The sequence below is a fragment of the Xiphophorus couchianus genome, chromosome 9, assembly GCF_001444195.1.
Source record: "Xiphophorus couchianus chromosome 9, X_couchianus-1.0, whole genome shotgun sequence".
Lineage (NCBI taxonomy): Eukaryota > Metazoa > Chordata > Actinopteri > Cyprinodontiformes > Poeciliidae > Xiphophorus > Xiphophorus couchianus.
Window position 1 is genome coordinate 24,749,719 of NC_040236.1, and position 17,412 is coordinate 24,767,130.

General features: G+C 40.9%; 1 protein-coding gene across 2 annotated transcripts; it reads left to right on the plus strand.

Annotated features, from left to right (window-relative positions):
• The first annotated feature begins 540 nt into the window (after positions 1 to 540).
• ephx4 (epoxide hydrolase 4) lies at positions 541 to 17,404 on the plus strand. Of its 2 annotated transcripts, none has more exons than XM_028026814.1 (7): positions 541 to 1,209; positions 3,888 to 3,973; positions 5,588 to 5,745; positions 10,778 to 10,906; positions 11,362 to 11,406; positions 12,715 to 12,863; positions 16,454 to 17,404. In XM_028026814.1, exons 1-7 carry the CDS (start codon positions 967 to 969, stop codon positions 16,760 to 16,762), a joined length of 1,119 nt encoding a protein of 372 aa, XP_027882615.1. In that variant the 5' UTR covers positions 541 to 966; the 3' UTR covers positions 16,763 to 17,404. The 2 variants fall into 2 exon arrangements, with proteins under 2 accessions (XP_027882615.1, XP_027882616.1); XM_028026815.1 differs by having other exon boundaries at positions 547 to 1,209; positions 11,303 to 11,406.
• The last annotated feature ends 8 nt before the right edge of the window (positions 17,405 to 17,412 follow it).

Sequence of the window (17,412 nt, forward strand, 5' to 3'; positions counted from 1 at the left end):
ATGTGGCTCACATCTGGTTGTCAGGACTCTGATGGCCTTTCAATTGCTTCAAACATGCTAATCAAACATGCTAATCCATGTGTTTATGAACGAGTTGCTTTATAGACGTGTCAATCACCGTGAAGAATATGACTTGGATGCAAGTGCTCAACGATGGAAGCAATCTACACACTTTTGTTAGCATGACGCTGAGCTCTAAAGTCATGAAGGCCTGTAGCTATTGATTCAAAACGTTGATTATCTCTGTGAACCATGTGGCATTCTTTAATGTTACAGGAATTCACTGAACGCTGAGTGCAGCCTGTTGTTTTTACAAATGTCCTGGATAACATTTGACCTCTAACTCTATTCATATTTTTAGTACACCCGTATTGATTATTTCAAATAGATCATTAGAACCCCAGCCATCATGTCAGGGCTTATGTATAAGAAACTGGCTGGCGAGATGTTTGAAAAATAACTTTGTAAATCCAGAGCAGCTGATTGCATTCTAAGCACGCAGGCTGTGTTGTCATTGCGGTGTTGTTACCATAGCAGCGACGTGACGCCATACCGTTTTGCAGTGATTTTTCTGGACTTCCTCTCTCTACCCTGAAAAAAGCGCCGTCTTTTCTTGGCTGCGATGAAAACAAAGGAAAATAACCCAGGATTCTCCGCCGCTAACGGGTTACTGGCTGACATTTGGTCCGTCCTTCCCTGTCGGGCAGCACCGCGTCCCGCTAAACCGCCGCCTGTGTCACACGCAAGCGCGAAAATCTGACGTGACGCTCGTGCCACAGTCCCATTCAGCCGCTCGTCGGGACCCTCCCTTCAGACAGTCGTGCGTATGAGCTGGTAGCGAGACAACTGCCTCCCTCCCTCCTCCGACCCCTCCCCCGGAGCTGTGGTTTAACACCAGCCGGCAGGTTAACGGAAGGAAATCAATAGGCAAAGCGACCTGGATTGATTTCCTGCGGCAATGCGAAGATGGCGAGAGTCCTTAACAACTTGCTGTTATTTCTGATCAGACTTGCGCTGAAAATCAGAGTTTGGGGATACTGGACGCTGATCTACGGTTATTGTGCTCTCTGCACCACCGCAGCCCTGCTGAAACTTTGCTGGAACATCGTGCTGAGACCGACAACAACCTTCCAATGGGGGATACGTGAAACTCCCCCTGCGTGTCTGAATGACACGTCCTTGGGAACTCATTGTTATGTTAGGATCAAGGTAAGACGCGCGCGCCGTCTCGAGCCCGAGCTGGAACTCATTGTGTTTGAGTCCCTCGCGCGTGTGTTCACGTGTGCTCGCACACCTTTTTCGCCCCCCTCCGCACCCACTCCCCCTCCCTCCCTCTCTCTCTCTTTTTCTTTTTTTTTAACCCCACCCCCCCTCCCGCTGCGTCGCGTCGTGACAAGCCGGACAGGGCCTGGTTCAGTTGAGCCGAATCGTGAAGCGGTCTCTTGTTGTTGTGTTGTTGGCTTGGCGGAGCTCAGGTGGCGGTGCTGAAAGAACAGCTCCTCCGCCTCACTTCTCCGCCTGCAGCGGGGCTTCAACCTGCGTCCAAACAACCAACCTACAGCTACAGGACGTGTTAAAACGATTATGTAATTTAGTATGTTGGTCACTAAATTCTCCCGCAACAAAAACATACAGTGTGTAGGAGAGTTTTCACCCCCCCTTGGTAATCTGTCACAAGTACAAGAAGAACTCGGGATTCAGCTGCAGACTGTGTTCACTGCGTGTTTTAACACGCTGATCTGGGACTTTGTTGATAATCCGTTGAGCAGTTCTACCCAAACAAGTGCTTCACCTCTTTTATGTTTTGCAAATAAAATACTGATCTGTAGAATCAATATATTCAAGTGAAAGTGCATAATGCAGATAGCAGTAAAATGGAACTACTGGTTGTTGAGGGGAGGATCCAGTTTGAAAAGGACACACTGCTTTGATCCATAAACATGATTTGCTCTTGTGACCTCTGACCCTCCGATGTTGGTTTTGTCAGTGTAAAGTTCACTGGAGATTTGTTTTTGACTTGAAGTGCTGCAGTCGAGATGATGCCCTGTGTTCCTCTGCCTGTTTTTTTCCCCCAAACAGTTGAATCTAGTTCAAATGTTTATGTGCTGCACTACAATGCCTTTCAAAAGTATCCACACCCGTCGGATTTCCTATGTTTTGTCACTTTACAACCTGATACAGTAATGTATTTTACTGAGACTTTATGTAACATACCAGATAAAGTAGTGCCAATTTGTAAATAGCATTTTGCAATTTTTCCAAACCTAGTTGTTCTATCTGTATGTTTAGGTCAGGAGGGCAGCTACTATGGAGACACATTAGCACCGCTATACACATGTAGCTACAGCACAGGTGCAAGAGTTGATTTTACTAGTAATTTAAGATAACCTGAATATTTACAAGTTTGATAGACTGAAATTGCTACCTACTGTCTGTCAACCACTTTGAAAAGTTTTTTTCATACTGTGACATCTTTCATCGTCCCTCTTCTGTTTTTTATTTTCCCCTGAGAGCTTTCATTTCTGCTTCTCCGTCTTTACCTGCCTGTCATCAGATAACCCTACTGAAATGATGATACTAAAACAAAAAATCAAGCAAAAGCATGTTCTCAAGTTTGAATTTTTCCCCCCACCATTTTCTTGGCGCCCTCGCTATGACACCGCCCGGCCTTTTGCACAATGACCATAAACTGTAGGGTCATCGTCCAGCTAGAAGCTAAGCCTCTTACTGACTCTCAAGTCTTTGCCAACCTTTTAGATACTTTCTTCCAGGATTTACTTATATTTAGCACCATCTATCTGCCCATAAATTCTGAACGAAATTCCGAATAACATTGTTTAAAAGTGAGGGTGGTGTGTTCAGGGGCATGTGAAAAGTGTTAGCTTTTTGGCCTCTCGTAGTATTATGTAGGCTGAAAAGTTCTGTTTTGGTCTCAACAAAGCCTCAAGAAATACCTTTTTTAAGTTATGTTTTAAAACACACACTAACCTTTTCACTCATTATTGACAGGTGGATCAGAGACACAGATAATGAAAAAGCTTATCTTCTTCTTCCTTCTTCTACAACAAAGGTTATGGGAAAACAAAAGGCACAGATGGATGTAAAGTGATTTAAAGTATGTCACATTTTACAAAAATATGTTTTTGTCACCATGTCCTGACGATATGTTATGAGACAGATAATCTGTGAAAAAAAATCAAGCTCTTCCACCTCCTCCCAGTGCTACTGCTGTCTACAAAAATGCGCCTCCTCTGGTCAAAAAGCCTGGAGGAAGGACTTCACACTGTCTATTAACCTTCTGTACGCTGCTCAATGTGCTAGAGGAGGGGAAAAAACATACAGAACTGTTTATGCACCTTCATCTATGCTCACTAGCATTATCATTTGTGTAGCAAGCAGCAGAGGATGAGCACAAGAGTGATTGCCAGCACTAAGCACCTCCTCCTGGTTCTGATTGGTTGTTCCACGACATAATGATCATTTTAGCAAATATGTAAAAAACATATACATTTTTAAAATAAAAGTTACAAACTACAGCTGTAACCCTCGTGACATAGTTGAGAGGTAAATGCAAAGACAGAATTCAACCATAAGGAGCTGCCTACAGATTTATCTTCATCATAATTTTTTGTGTTGTAGATTGACACCTATCCCAAGGCGCATTCATCTTTTCAGTGAAATATATTCAACTCGTCCACTGCAGATGACATGCTTTATTTCCTTAGGAGGCGAGCGTGCGCTCACCGCTTTAACATTAGCTGATGCTCAGTTTTTCACTCGAGGTACAGTAAATCATGAAATGCTGAGTCGGTATTTTGTGGCTGGGTATGAAGAGGGGGATGAGGTTGTCGGCGCAGGTTTGATTTGTGCGTCTTTCCGTTCTGCAGGAGTCTGGCCTGCGGTTCCACTACGTTGCTGCTGGGGAGAGAGGAAAGCCCCTCATGCTGTTTTTGCACGGCTTCCCCGAGTTCTGGTAGGTGTAGCGGTGAGAGCACCGCCCCGGGTCCAGCTACAAACATTTACACTCTGCATTTTGCATACAGCATCCATTGACTGTATCACTTCTTCACCGTAAGGCTGCTGCAGCACTGTTTATTATCTGCATTCTGACTTCAGCAAAAATCCACCCCAGTCTTATTCACAGACGTGGATTATAATTGGCTTGGGTGGAATAGTGAGGGGGGTGTTTCAGGATGTCCTTATCCTGAAATGGAAAAAAAACATCTATATGCTGAGGATTGTGTTCTGGAGTGAAGCCAAAGAGCTATAAGCCTGTCCATATCTGTAGGATGTTACGTAGGCTGAGGGCTGAAAAGGGATTCATTTAACAGTAGACAGGAGCAGTTTCTGCTTCACTCTCCATCTTCCTGATTGGGATGATGAACTGAGCTGAAGGTGGTCAGAAAGATGCAGCTCTTCCTTTTTGAAATCTGTTCACTTACTTTCCGAAAGCCAGAGCAGCGTACGGAGGATCGTACAGCAGTATGCATAACCCTGCAACATTCAGGATGTTGTGAGATAGACCAAAACAAAGTAGTGAACAGCTGTAAAAGGATTTAAAGTCAAAAAGTGTCCCATGTGCTTGTATTCAGTCCTAATTTCCTATTCACTGCAGGTCTGAACTTTGACTGGACCATTCTTATCAATGAATATGGTTTAATCCAGCTGTGTCCCAATTTTTGTCCTGAGGGCCAAGTTAAAAGCTCCCTTTTATTTTGGTAAATATAAAAATGTATGTGGTGTTTTGTTTTTTTATCTGTTTAAATAATAAACTAAAACATGCAAAATTTTATTGAAGCAAACTAAATTGTTGGAATGTTTAGATGCAAAATATAAAAAAAGGTGGTTTCCTGATTAATGATATTGAAAACCTCCCAAAACTATTCTGTCAAAACCGTCGGGGTTGTTTCCTATTTTCACCACTTGTTTTCAATAAAAGTATTAATAAATATCTATAAATTTGAAAATATGTGTGCAGTTTAGTAATATAAATCACACTTCTTTATATGACTGGATATGAGAATATGTCCAGTATATCCAGTATATATCCTGCTGAACATATGAGAAATGTGAATGTTTTTCAGCAGCAGTATTTGTGTTTGTAGAGCTATGATTGTTGTGTCATGCAGTCAGAGTCATACAGTTACCTAAAAAATGAAGTAATAAATGGTTTGAATCATCACTTTTATTGTTATCATAACAGTACCACAAAATATTGTGATAAAACTTTAGGTTCATATTGGCCATCCCTACAGACTCTAAAGGAAGTACATTTAAAAACATAAATGATGAGGTTAATGAAAAGTATTTGAACTCTGGTGGTAAGACTGCAGGAGTCAGGGAGGAGTTTGGTCAGACCGTCAGTTCCCAAAACCAGGCACACACAAAAAAAAAGTAAAAGCGACCGCGGACACGATAAAAAACTCCCAGGGTTCAATGGACTCCATTTCTTAAAACAGTGGGAGGGTTAATACTTGCTTAGAAGTTATTTTCAAAATCTGACAAGCCCCACTTGAATGGATATTAAAATTTATTTTAAATATGACTACGACCTGACAGAATCACAACCATACATGTTTCTCTTCAGGTTCTCCTGGCGCTACCAGCTGCGTGAGTTCAAGAGCGAGTTCCGTGTGGTGGCTGTGGACATGCGCGGCTACGGCGAATCCGACCTGCCGCTCTCCACGGAGAACTACCAGCTGGACCACCTGGTCACTGACGTGAAAGATATCGTGGAGTACCTGGGTAAGAAGCGCCTCCCTGTGATCTCCAGAGGGCAGGCTGGACGGTGTTGTGACTGTGTCTCAGGTCAAATATAAACTTGTTTATCAGTCTGTGGTCTTTGAACAGCCCTCTGGCCTGCAGCGCACACAGCATGACAAACTTCCTGTGAGTCAGCCTGATGACTCCATCCTAACACAAGCAGGGAGCAAGCTGGAGGCTGTCCTCACACACCACCACCATCATCTGACAATTATCTGACCAGAATAGCTGCTGCCTCCCCCCCCCCCCCTCCTTTTACTCTTAAAACTAATGCAGATTTCACACTTTAGCTCCTTTTTAAGGTTCTATTTAAATCCAGCATTGAAGTGTCGCTGAAGATTCAGGTTCTCAGCTGTCACTTCAGAACTAACAATGTGCTAAGTGGCTACTTTTGGAGTAACTACAAGAAACCTGATCTAATTCGAACGGTCACCTTCTGTTTTTCCTGCAGTTGCTGTTGTTCATTAAAACGGAGATGTCTGTATTTGAAGAGGAGACGGAAGCAAAGGTGCTTTTTGGCACATCAGACGTTCCTCCATGTATTTCATATAAACCAGTTACAGAAACTATTTAACAAGTTAAAGAGACACAAGCTTTACATCAATGTCCAGCCCTGACATATTTGTTCGCTTTATCAGAACAATTAGCAGATGCACACACTTTTACTTTTGCTACATCTCACTACAGAAGGATTTTCCCAGCTTGTCCACCATCTTGAACACTAATGGGCGTTTAGGTTTCAGAGAGTTGATTCAAATCAGTGGCAGGAAGCTGAAAATAAAGCTGATTACAGAGGCTGAAGGTCAAAATGGTTCATGTGCAAATCAGCACAATTACAACATTTTGCTGACATCTTCATTTATCGGTTCTTTAGTTGTTGTACCTTGTAGCAGAATTTAATTTTTAATGTGCAAAGTAAGCATAAATTCAACCATTCAAACTTGAAAAAAAAACATTGAATGTATTCCAGTTAGACTATGGTTGAAAGCCAGTAACATTCATCATATTTCTGATTTTTTTCCGTTAACATGAGACAAGCGATGCAAACTTTTGCTTTAGAAAATAAAAATAAATTAAAGTTATTGGAAAAAGAAAGCACACCCTTTGTTTAACCTTTCAGAAGATACAGTAAATCCTCTAATCCTCACCTGGTTCTAAATTATTTCAAATTTAAAAGTCAAGCGTGTGAAAATAAACACCAGATCTCACACTGCTTTTGTCTTTAAACAAAAATGAAAGCAAAATGGAACAGAGGAAGAAGTAACGGGATGAAGACATCCTGGGTCATTGTGACTGCAGGAGTTCTACATGTAGACAGTGTCAGGGTGGAAAGACACCGACAACTTCCTAAGAGAAGCAACTGCTGCTGCACATCAATCTGAGAAGAATTATAAAGATTCTAATACTTCCACAGAATTCAATTCCAATTATTCTTTATACTGAGGAAGATTACTTAAAGGGAGTTTATTATGTAAAATCAACTGTTTTGAGCTTTGAATCATGTTATAGTGTTGTTCCTCCATCATAACCTCTCAGTCCAATGATCCTAAGAACAACATAATGAAGGAGCATTGCTGTGACGATGTGCTGTAGGCGGGGTGGTGGAAAGAGCAGGAGCTTCTTAAAGAGACAGTGCCCAATTTCAAGGCGTCACATTGCAAAGTCGAATTTCTTTTAAGTCATATTTGATTTATACAGCATTTTAATAACAACTGAAGGTAACACAGTTACTTGATGGTGCTATAAATTTTGATTTTGCTATAAATTGTCCTAGTCTTCCCATGAGTGGACGTCGCTGCAAAACCCAGACGCAGCTTTTCAACATGAAATGACAGTATGGAAAATGTTGAGTGTTTCTGTACGCTTAAAGTTAGATTTGATCAGAACTGAAAGAAGGTGAGCTTTGATTTTGTCATAACTGTAGCTGTGAATGCTGCCTCCTCTGCTGTTGTGCTAAAAGGCTCATTCATAAGTGATGTCTCCTCACTGACTGTCTCTCGACTGTTACCATAACACAGCATTTCTCCGATAGTGTAAAAAGTAAAAGAAAACAAATAAAAGAAGTTGAGTTCTTATAAACCCCAGAGAGCCAGAAGGAACCCAGTGTAGCCTCTGCTACTGGTTGCTACTGGTTGATTGGTTTCCTATTTGCAGACAATCCAGTGCCTGTCCAGAAGCTGATTGTGGATTAAACTCCACTATTAGCCTGATGTGTTGTCCCTAATCTGAGCCCAGTGAGCAGTTCAGCCTTTGGTGATATTCTCCACAATCTTCGGAGCACATTCTCTGTGAAACATTAAGGAAAGCTCTGTTTTAGTAAAGCCAGTGATGACTGGAGGAAGAGCTCTCTGCATTGTTCCTGCTGTCACTGTACGTTACTTCACAGGCTGTGGGGAGTGAAGCACTCAATAATTTATCCTGCTGTGCAAATCATGCTTGATGGTCACTTAAGAGTGGAAAAAAAAGCTTGCTCTGATTGTACAATACCTTCTGTCCTCTGCTCAGCAACTGAACCAGGGGTCAGCAACCTTTTCCGGTCAAAGAGCCGCTTTTGCCCCCCCTGCTACAAAATTAAACTCGAGCCGCACAAGAACTGTTTTCAAATATGTACAACATGAAATGTTTCATTGTGAAAGCTAACGAGTGAAACGAAAATGTATTTCTATTTTCAGATTTTAAAGCACAATGAGTTCTCGACTACAAAAGAAAAAAAAATACTTTTTTGTTGAATGGAGGTGAGACTTTTCCATAAATATGAAAAATGAAGAAAGATAAGTAACATAGCTCAAAGCTAATGACTTTTAGCCTGCTGTAAATATTATGTGCATATTTTGCATAAGAACGTACAGAAAAAAAAAACTAATCCTAAAATGACCATTTCCTTTTGTAGCCATAATCAAAAACATTTCGATTTTGGAGCCGTAGCTGGCAGAGCCCTCAACTAGACTCTAAGAGACGTTGACACGAGCCACACTTCAGTCCTGGTAAAAATCCACATTACAGAGTTACAAAAGTATTCATACCTCTTGAACTTTTCAGCATCCTTTCATATTACAAAAGAAATGTGTTACGTTAACTGATGGAACAACATCAAGCAGAGCATTATGAGTAAAGTGGCACAAAAAATGATACATGGTTTTCAAATTAAAACTACGTTTTCAAGTCCTTCCACAGGCTGAATGTGCTTTGACTAAAACCACATCGTCCTGTGTTATCTGGAGGATGATGGGTATCAGAGTGGCGTTCCATTGCTCAGCTGTCATTTGTAGTTCCATCCCAAATACATTCAGCTTCTTGGTAATTCCTTATTTTAGAAGAATCTGGTTGTCTTTTGGATCCTTTTTGATCCATTTGGACAAAGTACAACGCTCCTGCTTCAGGTCTACTTGGACAGCCTTCATGCTAGTTGGGAAAGCCTTCATGCTAGTTGGGAAAGCCTTCATGCTAGTTGGGAAAGCCTTCATGCTAGTTGGGAAAGCCTTCATGCTAGTTGGGAAAGCCTTCATGCTAGCTTGGAAAGCCTCCAGGACTACATTCTTGTTAGATTCACCTGTTGTTGGCTTCATCCCAATTTCCTGACACCAAATCATTTTTATCGTTTTTAAATGTGTTTTTAAAGACAGTTTTGGTTTGCTGTTCCTCATAGGATTATAAATAGAAAAGCTACATAAACTTGATTTTGTCTGCTAACCTGGCAATGCTCGATAAAGTGTCCTCCTCTTCCAACAGTCCCTGACCTAAATAATAAAAATGATTACAAATTCTTTAGAATTGTTCTTTGTAATCACAATAGTGTTACTATTAGTATTACCGTGTCCTTCTTTCGGTAATTCCATAAGGCTAGAGTTTATGGATACACATTGACACAGGTTGTAAAACTCAATGTATTGTTTTCCTTCTGCTTCTTTGCTGTTGACTACTTTGTGTGGGTTTGCCACATAAAATCCCAGTGAAATACACAGAGCTTTGTGTTTGTAATATGACAGAAGGTGATAGTTAAAGCAGTAGGCTGCTGCTCTCGTCTCCTCCATTAAAAGGGAATGAGCAGGCAGTGATTTGTCTGAAGCAGCGCTGAGACTTTGCTGAGTCGCTGTGAAGGATGTGTGAGCTCGGCGTTGATGGGCGGCTAAATCGTATAAACAGGTGGAAATGGGTCTATCACAGGTTGCTCAGGGGGGTTACTCAGTGGGGATGGGAACAGTTATGTGATCATTCTGATCCTTTAGTCATGGTCTGCCTCAGCTGTCGCTCATTACAAACTTTAATTAGACAAGAGCAAAGGCTCTTTTAGGGTGGAAGGTGTTACCTGCTATGCTGTACCGTAAAAAAGTGTTTCAGGGGCTATAAAGGGCAAACAGTGTGTGTACTTCTGAAACTACAGTTGAAACCAGAAGTTTACATACATTTAATTTTTCTGACTATAAGAAGCTACCAAACACTCAGAAAATTTATTTTAATGACATTAATGACATTAAAAAATAAATATCTTAAATATTCTCTCATTTTTGTGGCATTTAGTGAATAGAAATAATTGTAATAATTCTAACTGATCCAAAACAGGAGAAATTTGGTCTGATTTAACTTCAGACAGTGAGAGAAAAAAGGGCGTATTTTGCTTCTTTTTTTTTTTTACAGTGTTTTTAAGCTTCTGGTTAAAAACACTATTGTAAGTCCAGACTTTGACTTGGCCACTCCAAGACCTTTATCTTTAAGGTTTTAAGGTGTTGAGCTGTCCAGAGGCTAACTCTGCTCTGCTTCAAATTGTTGTCCTGTTACTCAAACCAAGTTCTTTTTCTCTTTTCAGATGAAAAAAAAATAAAATAAAATTGTTTAAATGATGCAGACTGATGTTATTTGTGTCTGATACTGAAAATGGTTTGATCTGAAATGTTTTAAGTGTGATAAACTAGAAATCTGCATGAGGGAGAGTCTTTATTTATGAGACTATGTCCACATGGTGTAGTTTTGATGAAAAGGAAAATGTTGTGTGTGTGTTTGTTTGTTTCCTTCCAAGGGTACAACAGATGTTGCCTTGTGGGCCACGACTGGGGTGGATCCATAGCGTGGCTGTTTGCCATACACTACCCTGAGATGGTGACCAAGCTGATAGTCCTGAACTGCCCCCATCCTTCTGTGTTCACAGGTACGGTGTCTTGCCACGAACACATCCTCATGCATCGCTCTTCATGCTTCAAAGGAAAACCAATTTTCCCTCGTGCTAATTAGAGAAACTCCGATCTGGCTCTCAGAATATTACAGGAATTATGATCGTTAATTAGGAGGCGTCATTACTTCGATTGCGTGTCTGCATCTAGCTGGCAAATCTTCCTCTGCCTTTGGGGGAGCAGGATGATGAGGAGCTAATTACAGGGAGGCACGCACAAAGCAAGAACAGCAGGTTTGACTGCAGGAGACGGGGCAGCAAAGTCAAATCCCATCCTCAGCCCTCGCAAGTGTGTGCAAACTTCCCGTTAATTAAAGCCAAAAATGAAACGTCTCCCTCACTCCCCCTCTTGTCTGTCTTCTCTTTCTCCTCCAGACTATGCTCTGCGTCACCCCAGCCAGCTGCTGAAATCCAGCCATTTCTTTTTCTTCCAGCTGCCCCGCTTCCCAGAGCTCATGCTCTCCATCAACGACTTCAAGGTGGGCTTATATGCTTTTCAAGGTCAAGCTTGTGTGTATGTGGGCACACACTTGTGTGTGTGCGTGTAGGGGTGTGTGTGCACTGGCGAATGTTGCACACTGTTGCAGTGTTTGTCTTTCTGTGTCAGTGTCATTGGTAGACATGCACTCCTGTGTACAATCTACAAATACTCACCTAATTTTCAAAGTGCCCCCCATTTAATAGGGCTGATACCTTTTTCCCTGATATGTAAATGATCAGAGACAATTTCAGATTTGTCAACAGAGTGGATTTAAATTATTTTGCATAAATAGAGCTTCTTAGTGCTGAGGCTGAAGCTGCATTGGCTTCTTTCCTATGAGAGGAAGCTGGTGCCTTATTATCGCCTTATTAAACGGTGCTGCAGTACAGTTTCTGTCCCCTACGACAGAGTGTTGGGCCAGGCTAAGAATGAAACAGTAAATTGCAAGAATAAAGTCATAATATTATGGGAATAATGTCATAATACTGTGACAAAAAAAGTAGTATGAGAAAAAGTCATAACATTGCTAGAAAAGTCACACGACAACAAAGTTGAAATAATACGAGAATAAATGTCTAATAATACAAAAAGTAAAGACAATATTTTAAGAATAAAGTCATAAAAGTACCAATAGAAAGTCCTAATATTACAAAAATGAATACAGCATTGAAGTCAAAATAATATGACTAGAAACATTTTGCTTAAAGGTTTTAAAGGTTTTATCTAATAAATGGTGGTATCAGACAAAAACACCCAAAGCTGATTCAAAAATTCAGTTTTTAAAGCTTCCTGAACTTGCAATATCTCCATACATCATTATGGAGGACTTTTGGCTTTTTCTACTTTCAATTCAGCCTCGTTCAAGATCAACTGATCACAAGGGATGAACTCTTCAGCAGCTTTTAAGTTAATTTTACTTAATAAGTGAAATGGTTGTGAATGATGCAGACTGGTCATATTTGTGTCTGACATTGAAAATGGTTTGATCTGAAATGTTTTGTGTGATCAACTAGAAATCTGCATGAGGGTGAGCCATTTCACTTTTTTCTTGAATTTTAGAGATCCCTGTTGTTTTGGCAGCAGTTTTGGTAATCAGCTTTAACAGTGATGCCATATTCAGTCTGAGTTTTTCAGGTTTAGAAGCACAGCATGAGATGCCCGAACTGCAGCTGAAGGTCGTCAGAGCTGATCTCACCTGGGATGCAGCTTCTCTGTCTCACGTTACGGGAACGTTGGCCGTCCTGCAAGTTTTCTGCCAATCAAACGGCTCCAGTGTCAGTCTGCTGTCTGTTTGTCTGTCCTGCAGGCCCTCAAAGCCTTGTTCACCAGTCGGAACACCGGGATCGGGAGAAAGGGCCGATGGCTCACTGCAGAGGACTTGGAAGCCTACTTGTATGCACTCTCACAGCCGGGAGCTCTGACAGGAGCTCTCAACTATTACAGGAATGTCTTCAGGTAGGGGGGCTGACTCATATCTCATATCTTTTTTATTTTTCTTTAAATAAAAAAAAAAAGAAGAAAGAATTGGAGAAAAGTCTTCTAAAGGGTCTGAAAGCATCTGGGGTAACTCGCTGACCTGCCCCACATACAAAGCAGCAGGATGCTTTTCAGCCACTGTGACCCGGTTCTGTTGACAAAATGTCACCTGATTGTTTATCGCTTTGTTTAGCCAAACTAACAAACCTTTTAAATGCTCAGAGTCGGACTGTGTCACAGTCCAATATGATAAAACCTTTTGTATCCTTAAAGGGACAGTATTATGTAAAATCCACTTTTTTACATCATGTTCCGATGTTATTCCTTTATCAAAACCATAACTGGAGTGTTCCCTGGATTCTTTCATGCTTGTTTGAGTAATCCTTTAATCTCCATGGCAACCATTCACCTGTGCAAAACGCCTGTGTGGACCTAGCTGCAGTTTCCAAGCTTCTAAGCTCAGCCTCACAGAGCACACCTCCCCCACGACTTCCCCTCTCAGGTCCTTCAGACTAGCCAGCAGCAATTAGCAAACAACTGGTGAACCTGCACATCTGCTGAGTTCAGCATTAGAGCTACTGTACCTCTCAGTGCAACGCTGGTAGAAACATTATCAAAAGGTTTATAGAGTGGCCATATTTTGATGACTTCCTGCAGGCGGAGTTTCATAATAAGCAGGAGTTTTTAAACACACAGCTGCCCAATTTCAAGGAGTTTAAATTTTAAAGTTAAAATTTGTCACAAAATCTACAACCACAAAGTAGTGCATGATTGGGAAGCAGGAGAAAAATATGGTTTTCAAAATTGTCTTCATTGTAAGATACAGTAAACTCAATGAGATTGGATGGAGAACATCTGTAAACATTGATCTATTTTCTGGTCTGCCAACAGATTTCCCATTTGGTTTAACTCTTGACTGTAACTGTACCATTGTAACAGAGGAACATACAGGGAACAGCTGCATTTATACTGAGACTTAATCCAGTGGACTTTTCTGACTAATTAGAGGACTTCTCATCATAGCAGGGTTTAGTCTTACTGACTCGTTTGTGTGTTCAGTGAACGTTGGCTGGCTGTCCGCCAGACATTTCATGGTGCTTCATTGAGTTTCTTGGCGAACATCATCTGTAAACGTTCACCGAACATTCATGGCTACGCTCAGGGAACGCTGTCTGAACGTTAGCTGGGTAACAAAATGAGGGTTCAATACAAATGGCCACCACCAGGTTTTTTTTTTTGTTTGTTTGTTTAATTTTTAATGAAAAGCTGTCAAATTTATTTCTATAGCAACAAGAAAGTTAAAAGTGCTTTTCACCATAAAAACATAATACAGTGACCAATTAAACATTATATTTTGACATGAAAAATTATCAATCAAATATACCTCAAATATATTGAGCAAAGGTCCAGTTCTTTGACCTTTCACATCTAAACAGGTGAGGGTTTAGCTTTGATTTAATTGAACTCAGTGTTTCAGCAGTTTTGCAGTTTTGTGGAAGTTTGTTCCAGTTTAGAGGAGCATAAAAACTGAATGCTGCTTCTTCATGTTTGATTCTGAGTCTAGGGAGTTATGCAACATGTGCTCCACTTCATGATTATGCTCTACTTTGTGTTGGCCCACTACATAAAATTTCAAGTAAATACATTATTACAATTTGTGCTTGTACTGTTGCTAAACAGTACAAGCACAGTGATGCCATATTCACTCTGAACAATTCATGGTGTAAAATCTACTTATCTGGTAAGTCACCTGCGACAAAGGAATGAGTGACTATGATTCTTTATAATCAAATAGTTTATCCGAACTAGGTTCAACTCAGGAGGAGCAAGGGAAACACTGTGTTGAACAAAACACATATTTATTACACATTCTGACAATAACACGAGCAGAACAAAATAGTCAATGTTTTCTTCTACTAGTCCTAAGTCAAGTCAGTCAAGTTCAAGAGGTTTTTTTTCCCTTTGATTTGTTTTCAGTTCCGTTCAGTTTTCAGATCTGGATGTCATATTGTAGCTACCCGGGCAGCGTTAATATGTGCAATCCCACCAATCAAGTGGAACAGAAGAAGGTTCTTCTTTGGCATCGTCATGGACACAACGTGAATCCGCTCTTTTGGATCCTGGCTCGCCGTTCTTCATGTCCCTCAACACACACACACAAAAACAACCTCCATGTAGCAGAAACATCTTTCACTATAGTGTCATATACAATTTTAAGTCACTTCAGTGAAAGTTTAACTCCTCACTCCGTGTAGATACAATTATTTCCAGCCGTGATGAATAAATTGAGTCTTTTAGCTCAACAAAACATCCCAACATAATATTCACTGAATTGACATCAATATCTTCTTTTCAGCACTCTTGAATCCGTACAGTGGAATGAATAACAACTCACTGTCACTACTTCATCAGTATCAGCATTTCAAAGAGAAAAGGCGCAACATCAGCAGAATAGCCTTTGTGAGTTAGCCATAATAAGCATTGCTAATTCACATACAAAACATCATGTAGAGAACATCTAGAGAAAATCTATTTCTATTTCGGAGAAATAGAAACACACAAGATACACGTTTTAAAAACAATCTGTATAAATTAGCAATAGTATCTAAAAATAGATTCTATTTTTAGATGACAGTATCTAAAAATACTATCATCGCTGACACAAGTCTACCAAATATCTGCATCATCCTGCAGCTTTCTTTTATAAACTATCCACTTCTGTTAGCCGAAAGGAGAAACAGGGAAGAATATTGAAGGGCATGTACTGTTTTTTTTTTTTTTTTTTACATGTGAACTGTGCGTGCATGACTGGGCAGGCCATCTGCTCCCTTCTCAAGCAATGAGCTTCCTCAGAATAGCTTTTATCTGCTCACATGAAAGAAATTGTTCTGACCCATGACCACCAGGGATGTAAATATCAACATACAGTCATTCATTATTCATCCAATCATTTCATATGTATTGATTAACCCTTTAATGATGTAGCTGAAAACACACTGTGTGGGATTTCACTATCACTATAGTGCAGATAATATAAACAGGAGCATTTCAGTTGTTCAGGATCTACTGGGCCTGTTTCAGACGAGCTCAGAAATCTCAACTCAAAAGTAGTTGAGACATTTTTCTAGAGTTGTGTGGCCTCCAGACCGGAGACCATCTCCTTTGTTCCTTGTTGTTTTCATGCCAGCTCTACTGCAGTTTGGTTCACTTCTGGCTGCAGTGTGAACGTAGCTTTAGTAGTGTGTGATTTTTATTTTTTGTACAGGCAACACAACACACTGCTTGAACCCCCCCCTTCCCCTCCCAACCATTTCAGAAGGGCACTTTTAGTCTGAAGTTAAAACGGCCTGTGCTCTAGCACCACCTAGTGTCTATCTGTGCACATCCCTGTTCTTACCTACCTATTTCAATGGCATACATTGAAGTTTGCAGGTTTAATGTGAGAGAATGTGAAAACATTTAAGGAGTATGAATATTTCTGCAAAACAATTTCTTTTTTCTTCTTCTTCTTCTTCTTCTTCTTCTTCCACATGTAATCTAAAGTGTAACTTGTATCTGTTTGTCGCCAGCTCGCTCCCTCTGAGCCACAAGCACGTCAGGTCTCCGGTGCTGCTGCTGTGGGGAGAGCGGGACGCATTCCTGGAGCAGGAGATGGCCGAGGCGTGCCGCCTCTACATCAGGAATCACTTCCGTCTCAATATCATATCCGGGGCCAGCCACTGGCTGCAGCAGGACCAGCCCGACATTGTCAACACCCTCATATGGACCTTCCTGAAGGAGGGAGAGGGACGCAAAAGCTACAGGAACTAAACCCGCACCGCACCGCCCCACCCCCCAACACCCACCTTGCACCGTCCCCACTCTCCCGGAAGCCTTGAATATGCCTGTGATACCAAGCAACATAGTGATGATGCAATCATTCTTTACATTTTTTCACATTTTAAATATATTTTTTAAAAAAAAGAAGTCAGCGAAGAAGAAGGAGAGAATCAAAGCACACCTGTCACTCAAGAGGAGAGGACACATGTTTTAAGATACTTTTTGCACATGACAGCGACGTATCCGCCTTAAAAGTTTTGTCGCTTTCAGCATTACAAATGTGTGGCGAAATCTTTTTATTTATTTATTTGTTTTTCTTTGTGACCTGTATTGTGTGTTGCCTTTTAACTTTGGGACGTCCCGGGGCGTCGCGGCGTGTCGTTGTCCACTGTTCTCGTGTCGCTCAGCTGTATTTCGGGCACAGTTCTCTGGGGGTCCCCCGCCTCCCAGGGCTCTTTGTTTATCAGGTAGTGTTTGTCAAAATGGAGGTTTCTTTTTTTAGTATTTTATTCTTTTTTTTTTCTCCCTCGGAGATCTGCTCAAATATAGAGAATGTTAACTTGATCTTCCTGTAGAGAAATGTTAAGTGACGGTTGCCTATTGTATTATTTTGTATCTCTTCCTACACACTGCATTTTGAAACTCACTGAGCCAGGTCGATACCGTTTGATTTTCTAAATAAACTGAATAAGTGTCTGTCAGACTGCAA